Here is a 20,698-nt window from a genome sequence, read left to right on the forward strand (position 1 = left end):
TGTAAATGTAACTTTGAGTAGAAGTTTCACATTGAGATATTTACTGAAAAATCATTCTGTTTTTACAACCTAAGTAGGAGCTGATCACTTAATTCAACTTTTTCTGGATATTCAGCATCAAGAACATCAAGGATTGATGATTTGATTTCTTTTTTATTAGTTTTTTTTTAATGTCTATTTATTAAATTAATTGAAGAAATATTTAATTTAAATTTTTTTTTAATAAAAAAAATCTCTATACATAAACTCTAATAAACCTTTTTATTTTGCAGTTTTTGCAGTGATGTGTCCAAATTATTGTATGTACAACCTTTTTTTTCACATGCGGTCTCCTGTACGTCAACCACAGTACAGTGTTCAGGACATTAACCAGAAAAGAACTCCAATAAAAGAAAACAAATCATTACTTTTAACGCCTCCTGGAAACCACAGTTTGAAGACTGATGATAATGCCTGTTATCAATCACATGTACATCACATGTCTGTGGTGCCCTGTGTATGTGAGGCACCGTTGTGTACTGTAACCACCACAGTGCTCTGGTCGGCCGACCTCTGCTGGAATTAATATTCCTGAACTGCAGCAGCGAGAGTGGCCATAAAACTGAGTGGCTTTCTGACGCCACAGACCGCAGCGGTTTCCTGCTCCATCAGCAGTGTGGTGATGCCGAGGGGCGACTGATATTAGGATAACAGACGGTCGGTGTTGATCGCTGCCTCACACGTGGCCTCTGTTCCTAGATTACCAGGAACAGAGGAGATAAATCAGGTAGGAACTGAACTCCTGAACCACAGGCTGCACGTACGGAGAAAGACTTACTGTCTGTACTGTCTGTTCTGTCCTCCTACTCACAGATGTATCACCTCCCTCTAATATGCACATACTTAATTAACTCATTTTTAAAAAAATTACATCTGGTGTTTGTTTTGACTCTTTTTGCATGAAAATATTCCAAGGTTATAAAATGACATTAAATAAAACTTCTGACCATTAAAGCAGACGCCTCCTGCTGTACCACCTGTTGGTGCTGGATTTTTGTATTATTTTTTTTAATGCAAATTAGTCATAATAAATTACTTTTCTGATGTTTCTTTCCTGATGCTCACTGCAATAATGAAAAAAAAGAAAGAAAAAAAAAAGCCAAAAACACTGAACTAATTTCCCCCTCAATGTACAAACACATCCAACTGGCAGCCAGGATGGGAATGAATATGCAGCAGACAATAAAAGAAACAATAAATTAGACCTTTATGTCAATTATGGGAGCAATAACTGAGAAGCACGGGAGGACAAGATTTGTTCCCACGTTTCCTGTTGAACTCTAGCCTCGACACAGTCACTGAGTTCCTCACTGTAAAATAACACTGTAATAATACAGCAGCAGACTAATGGGTCGGGAAAAACCTGCTAAAAGCATTTTCACACGTTTACTCAGGTCAGTTTGGTGGGGAATGAAAATAAAGACTGTTTCTTTAATTTACAGTCTGTGTATCTTTAAAATTAAACGTGTGACGGAGGAGTCGACCAGTTTCACCCTGATGGGATCCACACAGTGGACGGAGACGATAAATCTCTTCAGTCCAAGTGAGAAATAAAGAGTGTAAAATATGTCTTATTTGACTCGTAAATAGTAATAATTACCCAGTAAATGTCCAACGGAAAAGAGTTGCCTTGAAAGCATGACACGTTAATCCGCTGCTGGCTGCACCTTTACGCTCAACTGTGTTACAACTTTCTCTTTTTTCCTGTTTTGATATCTTTTGAATTACTGCATGTTTCACTGAGGTTGACTGCAGACCGATACCATAAAGACAGACTGGAGTGAGACAGGGACAAAGACCAGGGATGGATTTTAACTCATGACTGGATTCTAATTTGTTCACCTGCTGTCCTTGAATCCCAGGCGGTCCGGGCAAACCAATCAGTCCTGGGGGGCCGTCTGGTCCAGGGTATCCAACCATTCCCACCAGTCCGGGTGCTCCCCCTCGGCCCTGAAAAGATAATGTCCAATGTCTAAAAGTTTTATGACTCGAAACCATACAAATAAATAAATAAAATTCTGAAATGAATCAAAAAATCTCTTTTTTTCTCTTTGTGCACACAGAAGAAAAAACTGATTCTCACTTCTGGACCAGGACTTCCAGTCAGTCCCCTCGCTCCTTTCTTGCCAGCTGATCCCTGAGTAAAGACATTAATGAAGAGTAAATATACAGAAACAGACATGTTGTTTTTACTGAGGAGCTTAGCCATCTTTTTGAGTGCATTCTGTAGGATTATTTTAATATTAAAACATGTATATAACAATGTGTTTTTTTCATATTTTGATTCTGCATCATGACACATCTTAAAATTATATATAGTAAATATAAAGTCATACAGCATTTCTACAGTTCTAGTTTACTTTAATCTTCTGAAAAATATTCTAGCTTACTTGGTGAAACAGTAAACCTGCACCTTCTTCACGAGCTTGTTGTTTTCTTACAGAATGTTATTTGTTCACATGATTCTGCTACAATAAAGTGAAATGATTAACTCAGAAAAATCCTGAAGGTCGATAGTTTTTTGCACTCGGGCCATTCATATGTTAATAATTCTGACAAAAAGCAGCCGAGGCCTGAGGCAACAGAGCACACGCACTCGGGATTTCTCTGTAAAACTCATGTGTCGTATCAATCTAAGAGAGTAGAGTTTGCAAAGATTGCCTAAATAAATCTGTTAATACAAAACAGACAAAAAAAAAAAAAATCCCCAACTTTCCAGTGTTCTTCCTGCCAGACTGTTCCGTTTCTGATATTTCACAGTTTGTCTTCTGAATGTTGCAAGTCAACGCTGTCCTTCACAGTCAGTTCAAGCTCAGGCCAAGATGCATAAATTAAATTATGTGATATTTTCACATAGACGTGAGATGACAGCATCTGATGATGTGTTATATAATCACTTTTGCATAAAGCAGTTTCACATGTGAACAGAGAAAGTCAGTATCTGGAAACCTGTGAAAGCTACACATGTGCAACCTGATCAAGGAGCCCCAGTGCTGTTGCACAGGGAAAAAAGGGGGAGGTTACGCAATCAGCGGGTTAACGCCTAAAAACATCTTCACTACTATGACAGAGAAGAGCCAAAAAGCCAAGTGCCTTGAATCCCGCTGCTCCATATGTGAGAATATAAGATATCGATGTGTTTCATCTATAGCAGGGAAACTGCTCTTTTGGGCAGAGGGGTCCACAACCCCCTACTGGTCTGCAAAGATAGTACAGGGCTGTTGTGAAGATTTTGTTTCATGCATTACATAGAATTGATTATATATATATATATATATATATATATATATATACATATACATAGATATACATATATATACACAAACATATAAACATGTACATTTTACTTCTGTATATATACATGTGTGTATATATATATATATATATTGATATATATATTGATATATATTTATGTATATGTGTAGCTATTCTTGGATAAAATGTTCGGGGATTAAGGTTAAATTCGTCATCCCATTTGCTGCTTTTTAGGAAATTTCCAGGAGTTGTTTGAAGTGTTTGTACAGTGTTTGGCATCAGATATAAAACAAAAAAGGGCTGAGACCGCGGCTCAACGCCAAAGAGTTCTGACTACTGAAACACAACAGCGGTTACTAAAACAACTGAAAAACCACGCACTAGCCTGCAAATCTGGTGACAGGTGAGAAATAAAATTGTGTTTGTCGGCCAGAAATCTGTGGTTGGTCTTGCTCTGGAAACAAAAAGCAGGATTTTTCCTGTTCCTACTGTTAGGTACAAACCAAATCCATCCCTACTGGCAGCAGCTGAACAAGGCTTTGCTGGAAGATTGATTTACAGGAGAAGAACAGAGACTGTAACGGCTGAGGTGACTCACCACGGCCCCCGTCTCCCCTTTTGGTCCTATTTCTCCAGGGAGGCCTGGTGATCCCTACACAAAGCACACAGCAACATATATTGATGGAGTCAATACATGAAAAACAAAATGTAACATTTGTCAATTAATCACTGCAAATGGGTGCAAATGTGATAGTTCTAATAATATTTGTTGTAACTTCTGCCGTACAGCCGATTCCTGACTTACCGGTGCCCCCTGTGGTCCGACTGCACCCCGAGGTCCAGTGGTACCGATATGACCCTGAAACACATTTTTGTAAAATAAAGACTCGAATTTTTTTTTGTAGCAAACAAGGTCGATTTTTAAAATCTATCATCTATTTTAAGATCCAGTTGTCCAATAGTAAAATCAAGACTCGAAATTTTTTGTTGCAAACAAGGTCGATTTTCAAAAGGCATCTATTTTAAGATCCAGTTGTCCAATCATATTCACCCTCTGACTCACCCAATACTGGCTAAAATCTGAGATTGAGCCAATGGAATTGTCACAAATATGGTTCCTGATACAGGAACCATATTTGTGATCATTGAAGCAAAAGAGAAACAGATTTTTCTGTTGTTCTGGACTTATAAAACTTGTGAATTTTTAACAGAAAAAATTACTTTTCTCTAGTGTCATGTACATGCACTGGTCTCTTCAGGTTCTCTGGCAAAGCAAAAAAAAAAAAAAAAAAAAATCAAATCAATTCCCTTTTTATAAAGTCTGTTGGCTTTGAACCATCGGTGCCCCCTTTACTTCAGACATTCATACCCATTTTCCACTGCATTAGCACCTGGGAAAGTGAAATAATATTTGGCTGCAGCAGTGATTGAGTGAGTGACTGAGTTCAGACACTGAGGTTGGAAAAATGCACGTTCCAGTGACAATAATCCTGCAGATCTGGGTAGGAAAGCCTCTTAGCTTCAGCTTCTCATCTTAGCCTGGCTCTGAGCATCACTGCCATTAAAACGAAATATCAAATGTTGCAGGTGGTTGCTAATTAATCTTATCTGTTTATGTCCTCATCGCTGTCAGAGAACGTTTGTGAGAGAACCAGGGTGCTGGCACATCCTAGACTGTCAGTCCAAAGGTTTTACAGGCCACGAAATATACTGTTAAAGAACGATTTGAGTCGAAAAATGAAGATAAAAAATACCAATAAAAGATACAAAATCAACCTGTAGAACTGTATACAGTTGCAGGGATGCTGCCCCGTGCCTGCATTTTCCTTTTCTTTAGTTAACTTTGTACAGTATCAGGACATCCCTTTGTGGAAAAAAGATGCACAAGGTGGCAGTAATGCAACTCAGAAGTCGCAAAATTCATATATGGAAGAAGCATGATTAGTCTAAAGTTGGGCCCAAATAAAAGCATGAAGACACGCGTACTGCAGACTCTACCCAACAGAGTTTGAAGTGAGAGCTAGTACCAGAGGTGCATGCATGCCTGATTTTACAAAGCAATAAATGATGTGCCCTAAAGGCGTAACTTCACTTCAGTGGATTAAACCAGTTTTATTGCTGATGTAGTCATCACCTCCACCTAGTGTGGTCTGTCCTGAACCGAATTAAACACTGCTTTAATAGAGCACCGTAAAACAAAGAGTAACGACCAAACACATAACTCTCTGTGATGACATGACGGTCTGTCTGATGTGGATTCCTATCTGCGGTTTTATCTACCTGGTATCCTTCATCGCCTGGCTCGCCACGCTCTCCTCGTTCACCTGCGGGCCCCTGCACAGACACAAACGTACAGACATGAACTCACGTTACTGTGAACGCCTGCCGGCGCGTGTAACCGCTCTGAGTCTGAGGCGTGATTTCACCTTCAACTCAACTACTTTCAACTACTTTAGCCCATTTTTGGATCAAGGCTGCTGTAGAACAGAGGCTGCTTTTGTGGTTAAAAGGATGTGTACTGCAACACTGTGCAGGCCAGGTAATGCAATACTTCACATTTATGTACTACTCCACCTGGGTTTTTATACAATGTACTGTGTTTGAGTTTCAATGTCCTGGTCTAGAGACATTAGATATAAAGGTATCACTAATGTGAATAATACAACTATGTATTGTAACTGCACAGTTATACTTGTACAAAAAAATTGTACGTAGTATCTCAGGTAACAACTTACAGTATTTATAAAGTATCTATAAAACTACTGTGAATATAGAACTATAGAGCATAAACAAAACTATAATCTAAACAGTCTATGACCTGTGTATATGTGTAAATATACAGTATGTATACATACATATATATATATAAAATATATATACACATATGTACACATATATACACATATAGTGTATAAAAAAAACCCTATAAATTGATTGTAAATATTTAAGTCACACACTGTACAGTTAGACATGTATTCATAGCAGGTTGTACAGAGTGTGTGTTTTCTCGCAGCTGTTGTCACATGACCGCACAAACATCATGTTCAGCTCTGCTGTGTTTGTTAGCAGCTGTTAACGTTAACTAAAGTTAACTGTATGTAACCTGAGTTGGCCAAGTTAGTGACCAGAGAGGAAAGTTAAAAGGAAAGCAAGACCTACTGGTTCACCTCTGGGCCCGGGCAGACCTGGGGTCTTATTGTCCTCGCCTGGATAACCCTGGAATTTACACACACACAAAAAAAAACCCAACGCTAACACTCGCTTTTCATCAGATGTGATTGAACTCAGGATAATGGACAAGGAACTCTGCAATCAATTCTGGGATTTTTTACCTTTTCACCTTTAGGCCCCGGTGGTCCAATGGGTCCTGGTTTGCCAAGTGGGCCCTAAAGAAAAGACAGATTTTTATTCTACATAAAAAACAAACAAACATAATTTTCATTTAATCTAACACTACTTGCTTATTTATTGAACCAGTTTTCTATAGGGCCACACAATTTAGCAGAAATTATTGACTGACGGAGAATAAAACCTAAAGACAATTCCTCATACAAGGGCACAAAATGCAACTAAATTGCGTCGCCTTTTCGACCCTGTGTTGTTGGCACCCACCAGCCTGTGAGGTTGCCTGGAAAAAATAAGCCTGTTGACTGCACTGTGTATGATTTCATGTCTTAAAAATAATTCCGTGGCACCTGAAGGAGTTTTCCCACTGTTTATTGGATTATTAACAAATAAACCAGGCCAACAGATTCCAAAAACGACTCAAACCCAAAATGAGTTCAGCACATGCTAAGCTCATGGCACAGTATGGATGAGATCTGCGTTCATTCAGGCTTTAATTCCACACGCCATGACTCACTCTGATGGATGGACCAAGAAAATCTCCTCTGGTCTCACACCATTTGTTGATTCAATAGAAGTCTCATTTCAACAGCTTTATAAATAAGACAGTGATCCTACTTTTAGGAGTCAACCGGAGTGGGGAGTGTTTGCAGAGTGAGATGTTTGTGAGATGAGTCACTGTGTACTTTTTCGCATTGTCATCACAGGTAAAAACTCACGGTGTATCCCAGCAGCCCCGGCTGACCTTGCATCCCCATGACTCCTAGTTGACCCTGGAAGGGAAGCAACAGAAGAAAAAAAACACACTTGAAGATGTTTGTTGTCATAGTCTGGTTGTAGTTTCCAAATATAGTTCAATTTCGATCTTAATGGTTTGGCTGAGACAGAAGATGGATGCGACGATCCAGAGACAAGGATTAGCATCGGGCCGGATACGTTTAGTAAACGGCTTTTTTTCTTCCAAAACATCTTGCACGAAGCTGCAAGTTATTGTTTATTTGCCTTAATTACTTTAATTAGACACAGCTCGCTCATACATTTACTACCCTGAGACATCTGTACAGTAAAAATATTTGAGTACACACCATAATGCAGCCTCTTTCTTTAACAGTATTTTTACAATTATGAGTGCAGCTACAGAGCTGTAACATCAAACTGGTTTTTACACTTTTAATTTCCATATTTGTAGCAAAAGAAATAAAAATGCTGCATCTGATCAGCACCAGAGACACTTCCAGAGTGGACCACTACTGCAGGTGAGTTGCAACAAACCAACATGTCAGATGGATCCATTTTAAGTCCATAGTTGTAAGTTGTTTTAACAACTCAAAGTTAATTTGTCTACAAAATGAACCAATCTGCTCGAAGTTCAGAAAAAAAACAGAGACTCACTGGTTGACCTCGAGTTCCTCTGGCGCCTTTGAGCCCTGGTTCGCCCGTTAGACCCACGTCTCCTCGTGTGCCAGTCTCACCAGCAAGACCTGAAGGACCTTTCTCCCCCTGGTAGGACAGGAAAGGATTGTCAAAAGATAACATCATTCCATTTTAACTGTTTTTTTATTAAGGAAATATAATATAAACAATATTGAACTCCTTTTCTTTGATGATATAACAATATTGAACTCCTTTTCTTTGATGTCTGCTCTGTTTCCTTGTTCTACATCTGAAGTTTGACCTTAATGACAGACCAGGGAGCTGAAACAAGAGTTGTTTCAGACATGAACTCCCTGTTCAATGACTGTTCTGTTCCCATGTGACCAGTGACAAATGCAGCAGGTCATTGTCTGGGTGAGATGCCTTCAAAAGAGCAGGAGAATCTCTGGAGGATCTCTGGAGGATCTCTGAAGGATCCAGACCAGAGGTCAGCATCTGGTTAGAGCATACATGAAGCAGGACAATCCCCCTCTTCACTCACAGTGAAGCCCCCTGAGTTTGTTCTCACGAGCTTCCTGGGACATTGACCAGAGACAATACAACCTTCTGTGGATGTTTTACACATGCAGACTCTTCATAAACGGGTCTGGACAATCTCTGGGCTGCAGCTGAGGAAAGTTAGCAGCACTTGCAGGACTGATGGGCGCAAGTGTCACTGTCATCTTTTCTTTTGTTGTCATGTTTTGTTTGTGTTGAGTAAGGCCATCACCTTCTTTCCATGCCGTCCTCTGTTTCCTGGTGGCCCTGGTTTTCCTTCAGGTCCCTGAAACAACAGACTCAGTGAGTGACATTAAATCTACATTAAATTCAAATCCATTTATTAGTACTGTCTACACAAATCAAACTAGACTTGATCCAGAGATTTTTTTTCCAAAAAAAGTTCATCAATGAAAAACATCAACCTCAGCCTCCATAACAATCCCATCTTCCCAGCACGTAGTTTTCTGTGCCGCGGTGAATACCTAAAAGGCAACAGCTTTGCCTAACATCTCTACCAGCAGTGAGCGGTTCTGTTTTCATCCTTAACTTAACTTTTCCTGCCCTCTCTGACCTCACTGCCCGGAATACAACTAGATTTATATCTCAAAAAAACAAGCATGGATGAAGGCAGCCATCAGATACTGGATGATTTTAAATATCCACATTCAGATACTGGATGGTTTTAAATATCCACATGTTCTATACCAATTACTCTGACTGTGGCTACTGCTGAAGGCTGAAGGTTGAAGGCTGACACCTACTGGGGTGTAACAGAGTCAACCAGTCACGTCATGTGTTTTTTCCTGCTGTTTTTTTGCATGTGTTATCCATAAATAATTAGCTGATGTTCAGTACAATCTTGATTTCTTTTACTTTACTGCATGTCATCAACGGAGCACCAGTGAAAAATATAATTCATATATGTAAATAAACAGTGTCAGTCTATGTACACAGTATGAAGTGACATTCAAAATGTTAGTGCAAAACTTTCTCGGTGGTGTGTTGTGAAGTTTATAGTGACAGCAGTGTATTTGGTTGTGGAGGCCGGGGGACGAGGGGTTCAGGGTTGAGAGGGTGTTAGGTTAATGTCTCTGTTTATGTGTGAGAGAGAGAGAGGGAGGGAGTGGGTGGGTGGGTGAGGGGGCGATGATATTTCAACATAAACAAAAAAAAGTTCTGTGAAAGTATCTGAAGTAGTTGGCGACTTACACGAAAGCCTTGTTTTCCAGGCTCTCCAGGAAGTCCTGGGGGCCCCGGTTCTCCTTCTATACCTTTATCCCCAGGTTCACCGATAGGTCCACCATCACCAGGCTCACCCTGACAGAGAGAGAGAGAAAGAAAAAGAGAGAGAGAGAGAGAGAGATTATTTGCTAATCAAAATCATCTAATTACCTCATCACCAGGGGATTTAACATGACCAGATTCTACAATGCAACTTTTTCTCAGGACAGTAATGGCATCACTGCCTCTGCTTTGTTAACATATGCTAACTAGCCAATTCCATGCAGAGGACGGCGTCTGTTATTAATATACAAATACATCATTGCATGTGTATATGACTGAATCATATTCATATTAGGAGAGTATGAGTGCAATGGAAATTGATTTTTAATCACGCCAGACAGAAAACTAATAAAAAATATTCCATGAATGTTTTTACTGTAGTAAAAGTACAAAAGTAATGGATGTTACGATGTTCACCTTGTGCCCATCTTTTCCTTGAGGACCATCTTCACCAGGAGGACCAGGTGAACCCTGTGAACACAACAAAATCAACAAAAAAATATCTTGAGGGTTAAAAGAAAAAAATTAATAAATTCAGGGTTATTGATACAAAGTACAGGAAGGTACACAAATACTTGTACTCAGAACTGTATTCAGTTTTTGCAAAAATAAAGCAGCACTGGTCCACTGTGTGGCCTATACAGTGTTCAGTCAAACACTTATGAAACTGTCTGAAAGAACTGAGAAAATAAACAAACGGGTTTGATTTCTCCCAGACGGGAGGAAGGGAGAGATTTGTGGCTTTGTTTGCAGTCACTCACTCTTATGCCCTCTTGCCCCTGCTCCCCCTCAGCCCCTGGTGGCCCAGCGTTGCCCTGCAGAGACACAGAATCTGTTACAATTACTGTTAGGAGTATGGGGTAACTAAAGTGAGGGGAATGATAATAATTTTTCTCAGGTTTTAAGGTTGGTATTTATAAAAACAAAAATTCAAGACCTCCTGACCTTTGGACCTCGTTCTCCAATATGACCCGGTTCACCTTCAGCACCAGGGGCGCCCTTTAATTATAGGACATAAAGTCACATAAATTATACAGCAGTAAAAAAGAACCCTTACATTGATACAGCTAACTAGGAATCAGAGACAGGGATTAAATTGAATGTACTTCAGATCCTTGCTCTCCATCAGGCCCTGGATCTCCAGGAGGTCCTCTAGGTCCCTGCAGAAAAAAAGAAAACCAAGACACCATCACACTCAGCACATGAGGAGACTGTTCTCTCGTCCTTGGCTGCACGTCTGACAGTCAATTAAAGAGTGAAACGTCAGGACAGACAAAATACACAACTCTGGCATAAAGTGACAAAACAAACACGGACGGCGAAATGTGTAAAGTCTGTTCAAATGGAAATGTGAGAACTGACAAAGCCTGCAGTAAAGCTGAGGAGCAGCCAAGAGCAAGATGAGACCCATAATATAAACCATGCACGTAGCGTCGGAGAAATATCTCAGCCCAATAAATATTTGTACGTGATTGTTTGACATTCTCGATGTCCCTGAGGGGTCGGCGGATTTCCAGGAAAATCAAGAACTTGACGGCTAATCCAAAGTAGGAGGTGCAAGGTGCGAGAGCTTAAAGGTGTAACGAAAGCAGGGGGGATCGAGGTGGGGGCGGGAGGGGGCGGTTGGGCTACAAAGGAGGGGGGGGGATATACTCTAAAACAATGCAACTGCTGCTGGTATTCTGCTATGAACAAAGAAGTCCAGACCACACTGGTAGATTCCATAATTGTTTTTTTTGTTCACATTGTGTGGTCTGGAGAAAGGAAGAAGAAAAAAAAAAGTTGAATGTGACTCGCATTAGGTGGCGTACTTACTGGTTCCCCATGTAGCCCCCTCTCACCAGCGCTGCCTGGAAGACCTGGTTTTCCCTGGAAACAAAAGAGGCATTCTGATCAGCTCCACTTCACTTTGCGTTTGAAAAGTGTGAGAAAAACTTTGCCTCTGGTCCCTGTCATCTTATCATCATCACCAGTACAAACACAAACACCATTAGTGCGTGAAGTAAACACACGTGGTGCCACACTGCCTACCTATCTATAACGGTAAACTCTTCAGTGTTAATCTATAACTTACCAATTACTTTTTCTTTCATACAAATGAACATATTTGTTTTATTAAAAATACATATCTATATTTAAATCACATAAACCATGGGTGTCAAACTCATTTTGGTTCACAGACGACATAGAACTTAAATAGATGTCAAGTGGGCTGGACCACCACAGTCATAACATAACAAATAATAAACTACAATAAATCAATGTTTTCCCCTTTGTTTTCATGCAAAGAAAGTACAAGTAAATTAGATATGTAATATTATTTATTCATAATTAATGAGATAATAATAATTCTACAAAAAATGTGTTTGTGTAATTGATCAAGCAGGCCAGATTAAACACCCTAGTGGGCCGGTTTTGGCCCACGGGCCATATGTTTGAGACCCCCCCCCATTTTTTTTCATTCAATTAAAAAACTATTGCAGCCTCACCCTGATTAATTCAACCAGCCCTGATTGGTTACTGTTGATTTACCAAGGATATTTTAATCAAAACAATATTAGAGAGATTATAAAGACTAAAGTAAATAATTAAAAATAATTAAAATAATGAAAACATTCAAATGTCAATCCTGACTAACCTTTTCACAGTCCTAAACACTGAAACCACAATGTGTTGAAAATGGCATCAACAACTGAAACGGAGGCCAACATCAAAAACCACAAAATTCTGACGGAACAAATCGACTTTCACATTTCAAATCCAAGCTGGAGAATTTCAGTGACGTTATGAAACACAAGATGGCACTATGACTCCAGAGGTTGAAGAAGTGGCTGCTGGACTGGGGGCGGGGTGGAGGGCCACTGCAAATTTTCAGCTAAATACATGAGATTTATCAAATTTTAAACAGTGACAGTCAGACATTAATACCTGTGTGTGAACCGTGTCCCTCCTAATAAGAGGTCAGAACCCACAGTTTACATCTTTGAGGTTGTCCCGTATACATGTGAGCAAAAATGTACTGTACATGTGTGGGGATGCAGATGGATTCACTTAAAGAGTCGGAGCCTGTGGATGTGTGTGTTTGTGAGTCTGCTGAGAGTAATTACAAACAACGCTGAAATGCCACATGTTCAACCAGTTCATCAGTGGGGGGATCAAAAACACCTCATACAGTATGTTCAAGCTAAACAACAGAGGCTAACAGGTGACATGCCACGCAACTTTGAAGATAAACGTCAGGAAAAAAAAAGCCCTGCTCTGTAATCACCGTCTAACTCTCAGACAAACCCACAACAGTCCTCGTCTGAGGCTGTGTTTGATTTCGCCGTTTGCATGTTTCCACCATCTGTGCAACATCAGTTAGAACATCATTTAGGAGCATGTCAAAAAAATTCAATCTGTCATTTTTCTAATGCAGAGACTCGGCAACTCCATGGCAGAGCAATTTGGCAGCTGCACATTAACATCATTAACTTTGCCTAGAACCAGTCAGTGTGCCACTGTTAGCTGTTGTCTCTTTTTGTGTGTTGTAAACACACAACTTCTCCTCAGGGCTTGTGCGAGTCGGAGCCTGAAATTGGACCAGGCAGCGGATGTTGCTGGCTGTTTTTGGCTGGATGTTTATCCTGATGTTGGCACAAATATCAGTGGAGAAGAAACGATGGAAAATAAGGTATAAAAACCTCACAGATGTTCACAATGATCTGCTTTATCGTCCACTAGAGGGCACCGTTATGATTTTTTTAAGCAAGGAAAAACTCTTGGCAAATAATAAAAATTGCACTGAAGCAAAATAGAGTTTAAAGTTCCCATTTGTTAGGATTCAAAACTAATTTGTTTAATTTTTCCTTCTCAAAATCAAATGAATTAACTGCATCAAATCAATACAGGAAATGAAACCCAGTTACTGCTATTGTTGCTGTGATATGAGCGCCACAGCTGTAAACCATGACACGGTCATGTGACCACAGACCACAAACAGCAGAAGCAAAAAGACACTACACGTGTTCTCGTCGGCTGCGGACGACACTGGCATTTGTCTTTTTAATACGCGACAACTTCCTCCTCAGAGGAGCAGACTGTTAACCCGTAACTCTGATAATTACAGATATTACAGGCTACAGGAGGATGTGGAGGATGTTTACAAGCCCACGCTGTCTGTAGCCGTATCCGTGTTTGTTGTTAAAGGGATTAAAGCAGGAAAAACAAGGTGAAACGGTACTCACAGGTTTCCCAGATGGGCCCCTCTCTCCAGGACTGCCAGCCTTTCCCTGGAATTCAGAGACATGTTTATACTTCTAATCAGCAATACACTTTTCATCATCTCTTCGTCCTGTTTCTTCTGGGCCTTTAAATCTGGCCATCACTAAAAAGTCTGGAATCACAAAAAAATCCAACATATAATCTTCGAAATCCTGGATCTTGAGGGTTTTATTTTTCGGATTTCTGAAAACAAAACACCCAGAGGACAAAGTAGTGCCCGTGCATGAAAATGATAATTCAACACCATGAAACTGTGTCAACAGCGGCTCAATCGTCGTCTTTCGTCGTCAAATTTATGATCAACGTACGGCCTGTGCTTTGCTGTGGTTCAATTTTAAGCGGGTTCTAATTTGTTTTAGAATAACAATGTGTGTTTGTGTCACTGTGGCTATAAGAAGAAGAAGAAGGAGGAGGAGGGGGTGGTCACATGACCATTAATCCTAGTCTGATTCACTGCTGAATTATGGTAGAGACACAGTGGGGAGTGGGGGGTGTCAAACAGCAGGATGAACATATGTGACGATGCACTAACGGATGTCGTTGTTCAAACGAGCCGTAAATGAAGACAGCAGCTCTTCACTTGGCTGTGTTTACATTGGGAGCTGCAGTAGAAGGCTCTGGTTATGAGTGAAACACTGACAGCCTCTGTGCCTCTGTTACAAAGAGAGTTTTTTTGGAGGGATGGAAAGATGTCAGTGGTTCAGTGAGTCTCAGAGCCTTAGACCCTCGGACAGACGAGTGGCATCTGGTCACAACAACCAGATTGTGTTTCATTCTTAAATATGAATCTGGAGAAGGGATTTGGATCTGGAAATGCTTTAAAGGTAATCAGTAAAATCTCAAAATCATTTCAAACATGATTTGGCAACTTGTTTCACATTTTTAGGCCGTGCCTTTTGTATTCCATAAAAACCAAACAGATGTTTTTTATGCCTTGGTGAGAAAGTGTGCAAATTAAATTGCTTGAGGACATTTATCCAATCAGAATGCTAAGTGCACCGACTTCCTTTTATGCTGAATATCAAATTCCAAACTCAACTCATAGTCCAGCGACATTCCTGGTTCATTAGTAACATGTTCTCTTTTTTTAACCACTAAACACAGTAAAAATGGATCAGCAGCAAATAAACACAGTCTGGAGGTAATGATTTGATTTTTTTGGCATTACCTTCTTCCTATTGAGACCAAAATAGATGATAAAGCATGATGACAGAAGGTGTATAAAAGTAGATGCTCCCACATTTCTGAGCTGCTCTGTTTAAGTCACCTGACTGTACGTGACGTTCACAGACCTTGTTACTCGTGACCTAGCTCAGGCTGGACAGCTGCACAGTTCAGTATCATTTATTTTCCTCTAAATGGGATCATAATTTAGGAAAGTAAAATATATGATTTATGAAGAAATTTATGAAAGAATTTTCAACATTTAGTGGTAAATTGGTAAGCTCATTTCAGTACCCAGTGCTTCTGTACTTTGTTAAGGCACATCATCAACAACCCATCAACCAACGTACTCTGAAGTAGCACGGCAGGGAGTACTAGTACAACAAAACAAACAAGCGAGAAGGAATATTTAACAGCTGTTATTAACAACGCAGTGACTCTCACATACCACTAGAGCGAGCCCATGTTTCTCATGTGATATGGAAACCCCAGGTTGAGAACCACTGCCCTGAGAAACATTACTCTCTGCATTTACTCATCTGTGAAACCCCCCCCACATGACAAACAGGAACAATGGCCTGTACGTTTGTATTTGGTGCAAAGAGCTGGGATTAAAACCAGCAGCCCTCCAGTTACAACCTGGACGCCTCAACCACCAGTCTGTGCTCTCTTTTGACTTTCAGGTACAAATTTAACTTTTGTCCTGAAGACATTACAAAACGCTGGCAGAGTAACATGGTAATTATATCTGTGTACGACCTGATACTGCGGCGAGGAGACAACAGAACTCCTCTGTCAATAAAAGGTCACAGAGGCCTTTGGGTTCACGCTGTGTTTATCTTTAAATTCTCAGGTGTTTATAATACACGTGCTGCCTGACATAATGCAGCGTAGAGAAGGATGTGCTTACGACAGTCATCACCTCTGGTTTTATATAAATTAGAGGATGTATATACAGTTTAACAGTAACCTTCTTATTCCCCTCGGAGCATTAGCTGTTTGTCCTGGAATGTGTTTGACGTTAAAATGTTTACAGTGCGGTATCATGAGCGGGCCGTAGACAAAGACTTTAATTGAAACGACTCACGATAAATCCTGGTTCTCCTTTCGGTCCGATGTCACCTCTTTCTCCCTGCAAAAACAAAGGAAGAAGAGGAATTCAAGAATTAGTTTTTTTTTTATTTTCTATTTAAAAGAGGAGGTAATTGAATAAGCTATTTATGAGCTGTGACACGGTTCAATTACAGAATTAATACCACGACAAAAAGGGGGAAAAAAAACATTCATGTTTTAAAGCAGCATTTTTCAACCTTAGGGACACAAGCCCATGTGGGGTCATCTGGAATTCAAATGACGTCGGCTTAAAATGTCTAGTAATTTATCTTAAAAAGTTAATGATAAAAATATATTTTCAAATAACTATTATACTTTTTACAAATTATTTAAACAAAATCTGGAACAACTGCATTCTTCATATAAAATGCAGAATATAAAAATATCTGAAGGCTGCAATTATTTTTTATAGGGGTCGCAAAAAACATGTGATGTCAAAATGCGGTCACGAGCGAAAAAATATTGGAAACCACTGAGTTAACAGATCCATTACATGGTTTTCCAAAGAGTAGAGTGTGACTTTACCTTAGGACCTTCTGGACCTGGTTCACCCAGTGGGCCGTCAGGTCCCATGGGCCCCTGTGCAAAAAAAGTATGAGACACAGAAGTGAACATCAACAGAACGACACCTGATCTCACCTGTAGGTTCTAAAACAGTTTATAAACAGAATAGTCAATGTGAGCTTTGATGTGACTTTACTGTGTGTGTAGAGGATGGAGGTTCCATCCTGACGCTGCAGTCGCCCCCACATCTAAAAGATTCCAGTGGCTTCCCAGCACAGTCAACACTGGTCGCTCGACTGATAAAGATCTGTGTATACAGTTCATCCCCCGACCTTTCACCTTTTCTTCTACGTCTACATTTTAAGGACTTTTTCCACTTTAAAGCTCAGTTGTTTGCATCTCTTTATTCTTTTTCCTTTGCTGACCCTATTACTGCTAAGTCTGTCTAAGCCTCGGGCTTTGACTCCGACTCGTATTCTTCTCAGATCCCTCTAAGTTTCTCTGATCTGTGTGTAAATGCCTGAAGAAGCCGATGCAGTTCAAACGTCAACGTAACCAAAGCCACTTAACGATGTTTCTAAAAGTCTGCAACAAGTGCATATCATTTTTTCAAATTTTTCATGTTCAAACTAATTGAGGAGCATATACGTTATACCCCAGAGCCCCTTCAGTGTTAACACAAGACTATATTTCAATATAACACCAATGAATTAAATAAATAAAAGCACCGTGAGGCAATTAAATGCATTTCCGCTTTTTAAAAAAAGTCATATAGAACATAGGAAGTGAAGAAAAAGTTAAGAACCACCTAAAAATTTGACAAATCAAATCAGATATTTGTCTAACATAAATATTTCATGTTTACTTTGGAATCCAGTCGCGGGCTGGATTGGAAAGTTCTGTAGGCCACACATGGCCCAGTTGATGATCAGTGTTTATTATCTATGTATCACTATCCCTGGCCTTAAAACTGAATATAACAGATTTCTGTGGGACCATTTCTTACTGTTTAATCTGAAGACAAGATGAAGATGCAAAGCGTAGAGTGTTGTGTTTAGGGTCAGACAGTAACTAACGCTACTAACTGAATTATTTGAGGCTGTACAAATAAGACGTCAGCTACAGCTTTATGTTCTTTATATTACGTATATTCACTTGGGACATTTCTCAAAGACATTTCCCCCCCAAAAAATCATCTGTTTTCACTGTAAAGCACGAGAAAACAAGCAGAGACAGTAATTCGCTCCATATGAACTGACTCTTCACTTAGAGGAAACCGCGTCAAAGGGGTTTGAAAGAAGCTCCGATGGTGAGGGTGATAAATTTCAGGGGAAATACCGTGCTCTGTAAACCAAATTAGGATGTGGGTCTCCCATTCTGTTGCAAAACCAGAACCAAAATCACGCAGCTTCAATGAACGACAGATTAAATCAGATTGAACGGGAATGTTTAATCTCCCAACGAGGTCAGTTCACAACGACATAACAGCATGAACTGAAATGTGAAAAAATGGAAAAGAGGAAAATCGTTATTAAATGTATTGATTAAGTAAAGATCACCTGTCACTAGCAGGTGTCATTCTCCTCAAAGCCACACGGTGTCTCACCCGTGTTATTACAACTTGCATCATAAATTTGACCCCAGATGTTTTTTTAAGCCTCATGAAACTCACTGAGTTTGTGTTTGTGATGGACTGTGGAAATGTAAAAATCTTTATAGAGGAAAGGAAAACTCAACAGGAAAAGGCCGCTCTTACCCTTCTTCCTTTTGGCCCAGCGACACCTGGAATGCCCCTCTGACCCTGTGGACCCTGAGAACAAGAACAATAAAGACTGAAGGTTAGGTAACTATGCATAAAACTGAGAACGATTTTTTAAAAAAGGAACTTACGCTCACATAATACACCAAGATTGAAATAAAGTCCCACATTTACTGTAGGGGTTGAAAATCGTTTATCTATCTGGGATGAGGACTAAAATACAGCTCCAAACCATTACAGAGCCTTCCTAATACTTTATTAGGGGTCAAGAGGATGAAGGGGATACTCACAGATGCCCCTTGCATACCGATGTCCCCTGGACCTCCTGGTAATCCTGGATAACCCTTTATTTCAAAACAGGAAGAGGAAAGTTTTAGTATTGAGTGTGTTTAAGTCTCTGTCTTCAACATGTGAAGCCAGTGCTACTACTGTAAAAATAACTTTATTTAACTTTGATTGACATTTTAGAGTAAAGGATTTTTCTTTCATTACGTAGTAGCTTAGAGGCTAATTATTAGCATATTGAGTTTTTCATATATTCAATCGTAAAACACAATTTCTAAAGATAAAGCTCTGCATGACCATGTTTTTGTGATTGAAATCTCTCAGAATAAAACCATTACAGCTTTGTAGTGACTCATAAAGGCTTGTTACTAGTTAATATGTGTTCCCTCGTAAAAAGAAAAAACAAAAAACTGATCCTAATTTATCTTTCATTACTATTTCAGGCGTCTTCAAAACAACCACCGAGGAGCACCAGCACAGCAGCAGTGTAGGACTGAGTAAATAAGAGCGTAAATAAAATACTCTTCTCAGAAACTGTTTTTTATTACGTTGTACTCAAATATTCTTCAGACACTGTGGAGAAAAAAAAGAAGGAAACAGAACTTGATGATATGATCTGGAGCAAAGCAGACCGACACTTTTCCAGTGGTCAATTAGGAGTAAAGAAGAAAAGAAGTTTACACATTTTTGTGCCTACCCCTCCACACTCACACACACACACATACACACACACACTGTACAACATTCCGCCACCCAATTACTCATCCTTCCCGTAAGACTAAACCTGGGCACAAAGCCACAGGTATGAACTCACTATCTGAGCTCCCAGGAATGAGATAGACTCAGGTCAGAGTCACTTGTGATGCAAAAATTTTCCACAGTAGTCAGACATTAGTTTGCTGTTACACAAGAAACCCCTGCTGTCTGCTACGGAAAATACTCATTGGGAAGTAGGAAAAAGAACAAAAAGTTGGTTTCGTACTCTTTGAACTCAAAATGCTCAAAATAACAACACAAATGCAATGCAACAGGAATCACAGTAAATGTTCAACCTGTAATTGTGACAGAAAGCAACATTCAAAAGTACTGTTTGCAAATGCCTGTCTTCTGCAGTCATGTTGCTTTGTTCATGTCAGGGTATTCTGAGCACACTACAGTACATAGTAAAAACCATGGCTGTGGAAGGATGGGGTTGAACAACAGGAGTGACTGGGTGTGACTTAAAACGCTCAGCTGTTTCATTGGTCAGCTCCAGCTGCTCTTATCAACACTGTATTGTTCAACCTGAAACACATTATACTTAATTTCATCTTCAGTACAGAGACAGCTCCAAACGTCAAATTTTGTATTTCATCACTTATCAACTGGAGGAAGAGTCATAGTACGAGATGAAAAGCATCTCCCTAAAAATGCCACAAACAGAGAAGCTTTTATCCAAAAAAGATTTTCATTAAAAACCACAGCATCTGCCAGAGACTTGTGACAGCTGCTTTTAAATGGTTTCATGTCTGATCTGCTTTTTATTTGGTGAATTTGTGCCAGTAACCTTTGCTCTGTTTTCAAAAAGCCAACTAGTAACCAAGTCGAAAAATTATGTCAACTTTGTAATAAGTCAACCCTCGCGTGGCCTTCATGGACATGTAGGCTGTGTGTGAACCATTAGTCATGAGTAACATCTGCTTAAAGCTGCAGCCAAAGGTTTCTAAGGATTGAGATTTATATTCCTCGTTCTGAGACATGACTTTACAGAACAGGTCTGTTTTCTGCTCGGAC

General features: G+C 39.8%; 1 protein-coding gene across 1 annotated transcript in view; it reads right to left on the reverse strand.

The window, feature by feature from the left end:
- The window catches only part of col24a1 (collagen type XXIV alpha 1 chain), a 69,291-nt gene that overhangs the window by 7,749 nt on the left and 40,844 nt on the right, over positions 1 to 20,698 (reverse strand). The window contains exons 27-47 of the mRNA XM_025054106.1: positions 18,931 to 18,984; positions 18,638 to 18,691; positions 16,903 to 16,956; positions 16,352 to 16,396; positions 14,064 to 14,108; positions 11,653 to 11,706; positions 10,944 to 10,997; positions 10,783 to 10,836; positions 10,599 to 10,652; positions 10,255 to 10,308; positions 9,763 to 9,870; positions 8,783 to 8,836; positions 8,032 to 8,139; positions 7,359 to 7,412; positions 6,627 to 6,680; positions 6,454 to 6,510; positions 5,575 to 5,628; positions 4,100 to 4,153; positions 3,893 to 3,946; positions 2,123 to 2,176; positions 1,882 to 1,989 (exon numbers count right to left, since the gene is read on the reverse strand). Coding sequence (XP_024909874.1) covers positions 1,882 to 1,989; positions 2,123 to 2,176; positions 3,893 to 3,946; positions 4,100 to 4,153; positions 5,575 to 5,628; positions 6,454 to 6,510; positions 6,627 to 6,680; positions 7,359 to 7,412; positions 8,032 to 8,139; positions 8,783 to 8,836; positions 9,763 to 9,870; positions 10,255 to 10,308; positions 10,599 to 10,652; positions 10,783 to 10,836; positions 10,944 to 10,997; positions 11,653 to 11,706; positions 14,064 to 14,108; positions 16,352 to 16,396; positions 16,903 to 16,956; positions 18,638 to 18,691; positions 18,931 to 18,984 — 1,281 coding nt within the window. The remainder of the gene's footprint in view (positions 1 to 1,881; positions 1,990 to 2,122; positions 2,177 to 3,892; positions 3,947 to 4,099; positions 4,154 to 5,574; positions 5,629 to 6,453; positions 6,511 to 6,626; positions 6,681 to 7,358; positions 7,413 to 8,031; positions 8,140 to 8,782; positions 8,837 to 9,762; positions 9,871 to 10,254; positions 10,309 to 10,598; positions 10,653 to 10,782; positions 10,837 to 10,943; positions 10,998 to 11,652; positions 11,707 to 14,063; positions 14,109 to 16,351; positions 16,397 to 16,902; positions 16,957 to 18,637; positions 18,692 to 18,930; positions 18,985 to 20,698) is intronic.

The sequence above is a fragment of the Cynoglossus semilaevis genome, chromosome 2 (assembly GCF_000523025.1).
Source record: "Cynoglossus semilaevis isolate Cse_v1.0 chromosome 2, Cse_v1.0, whole genome shotgun sequence".
Taxonomy (NCBI): domain Eukaryota; kingdom Metazoa; phylum Chordata; class Actinopteri; order Pleuronectiformes; family Cynoglossidae; genus Cynoglossus; species Cynoglossus semilaevis.